This window comes from Myotis davidii, unplaced genomic scaffold, assembly GCF_000327345.1.
Source record: "Myotis davidii unplaced genomic scaffold, ASM32734v1 scaffold408, whole genome shotgun sequence".
NCBI classification, from domain to species: domain Eukaryota; kingdom Metazoa; phylum Chordata; class Mammalia; order Chiroptera; family Vespertilionidae; genus Myotis; species Myotis davidii.
Genome location: NW_006299389.1, coordinates 214,425 through 216,098, shown reverse-complemented (window position 1 = coordinate 216,098; position 1,674 = coordinate 214,425). Strand labels below are relative to the sequence as shown.

The following is a 1,674-nucleotide window of genomic DNA, read 5'->3' as shown; positions in this document are numbered from 1 at the left end:
AAAGGGAAGCAGGTCATCCCCAGTTCCCGTAACCAGATCATCTCCACTCCCTGCAACTGGATCATTCTCACTCCCTGTAATTGGGGGTGAATCATCTCTATTCCCCGAAACTGGGAGCCAATCATCCCCACACCCCGCTGAAGAAGGAAGGGAGTCATTGTCAAGCTCTCTGCCACCTGCAACTCTGGACTTGATTGTCCCCACCAGACCTTCAAAGGATCTGAATGTGGCTGATTTCTTCATGTCTCCAAGCTTCTTGCAGATGGCCGAGCCCATGGTGGACAGTGCAGCTGACGTCTTTTGTTTCATGTAGGCGTTGGAGACCTGAACCTCGTGCCAGCCCTTGGACAGATTCTGCTTCAGCCCCACCAAGGCGGTGAGGCCCAGCTTCCTCTTGAGCTCCACGCAGTGTCTTTCTTTGGCTGCTAGCGCATGGCGTAGGGTTACAATTTCAGCTTCTAATTTAGTGAGCTCGGACCTGAGCTTTTTCTGCTCTGCCTCTGTGAGATCCTCTGGTTTGGTAGGTGGATGGGGTTCATACGCGCCTGCAGAGGTCCCTGTCATGGCGCCTGTCATGGGCTGAGAAAGGTCTTCGTTAAGAGAGTCCAAGTCCAATTCTAGGTAGAGAGAGTCGAACTCATGGCTAGTGGAGAAATAATCAGGAGAGAAGAAATCTAGGTCTCTGCGGTCAGACTCTTGGGGGGTTGGGTGGGACTCTAGGCCCGAGAGATCCATATCTTGGTGGGTGGAATGGACGCCACCACCAGTGGATGGAAGACCTAGAGCGCAGAGTGGACGGCCAGACCCGCGGGGTCCACTTCCGGGTAAGAGGTGAGGGGTGGGGGGTGGGGTGAGGAGGGTCGTGGAGACGGGACTTCCGGCTGGAGAAAACTGCAGTGGAACCCAGGCTCAGCTCTTACGCCTCCCACACTCGTAGTGGTATTTCGACATAACGGCGAGCTTGTGAGGTAGGCAGTGCGGAGATTATTATTGGAGAGGAGAGGTGCTTTCCCTCCTGCTACACTAAGTGGCAGGTTCTGGCCTTCTAACCAAGTCTGAGTCCCCTTATGATCTCTATGTACCACACCAGCCATTTTCAAACCTTTGAAAATCAATTGAACTCTTTGTACTGATAGAAATGTATGAAAAAGCCCAATACATAAATAAAAACTACCCCGGAATGGGGCAGGGAGTCACTCCTGGCCTCATACCCTACCTGTTTTCCTCTCCCATGTTCCCCAAGTGACCCTGAGAAACTCCTAGCATCACTCAAAGTGGATCTGAAGTCTCCTCAGAATGCTTGAGCCCGGTAGTGACTAACATACTCCCATGGCATGAAGTATCAACAGTGTCAGAGGCTTGGGATAGCAGGATTCAGAAAGTGAGTCTGACCACTCACAATTGTCTGTTGTTTTGGTGGGGAGAAGGAGTAAATCTATAATAGTTGAGTCACACTTAAGCTTAATAAGTAACCACATACTATTGTACAGTGAGAACTTAGGAGAGAAGGAATAAGACATATGCAAATGGATAGTGCATGGGTTTTAATACTGCAGTTGCATCTTTCTTTTTGAAGCATTCACTCACATTTCTCAAAGCAAGTCTGCCCACAGACCTGGTTATCAGTTAAAGAAGGTGGTCTGCACAGTAAAGTAGAAATAGTTGGATAAGGTC

At 49.8% G+C, this 1,674-nt stretch overlaps 1 protein-coding gene across 1 annotated transcript in view; it reads right to left on the bottom strand.

The window, feature by feature from the left end:
* The window catches only part of TPD52L3 (tumor protein D52-like 3), a 2,312-nt gene extending 1,577 nt beyond the window's left edge, over positions 1-735 (bottom strand). The window contains exon 1 of the mRNA XM_006774849.1: positions 34-735. Coding sequence (XP_006774912.1) covers positions 34-735 — 702 coding nt within the window. The remainder of the gene's footprint in view (positions 1-33) is intronic.
* Between the last annotated feature and the right edge of the window lie 939 nt (positions 736-1,674).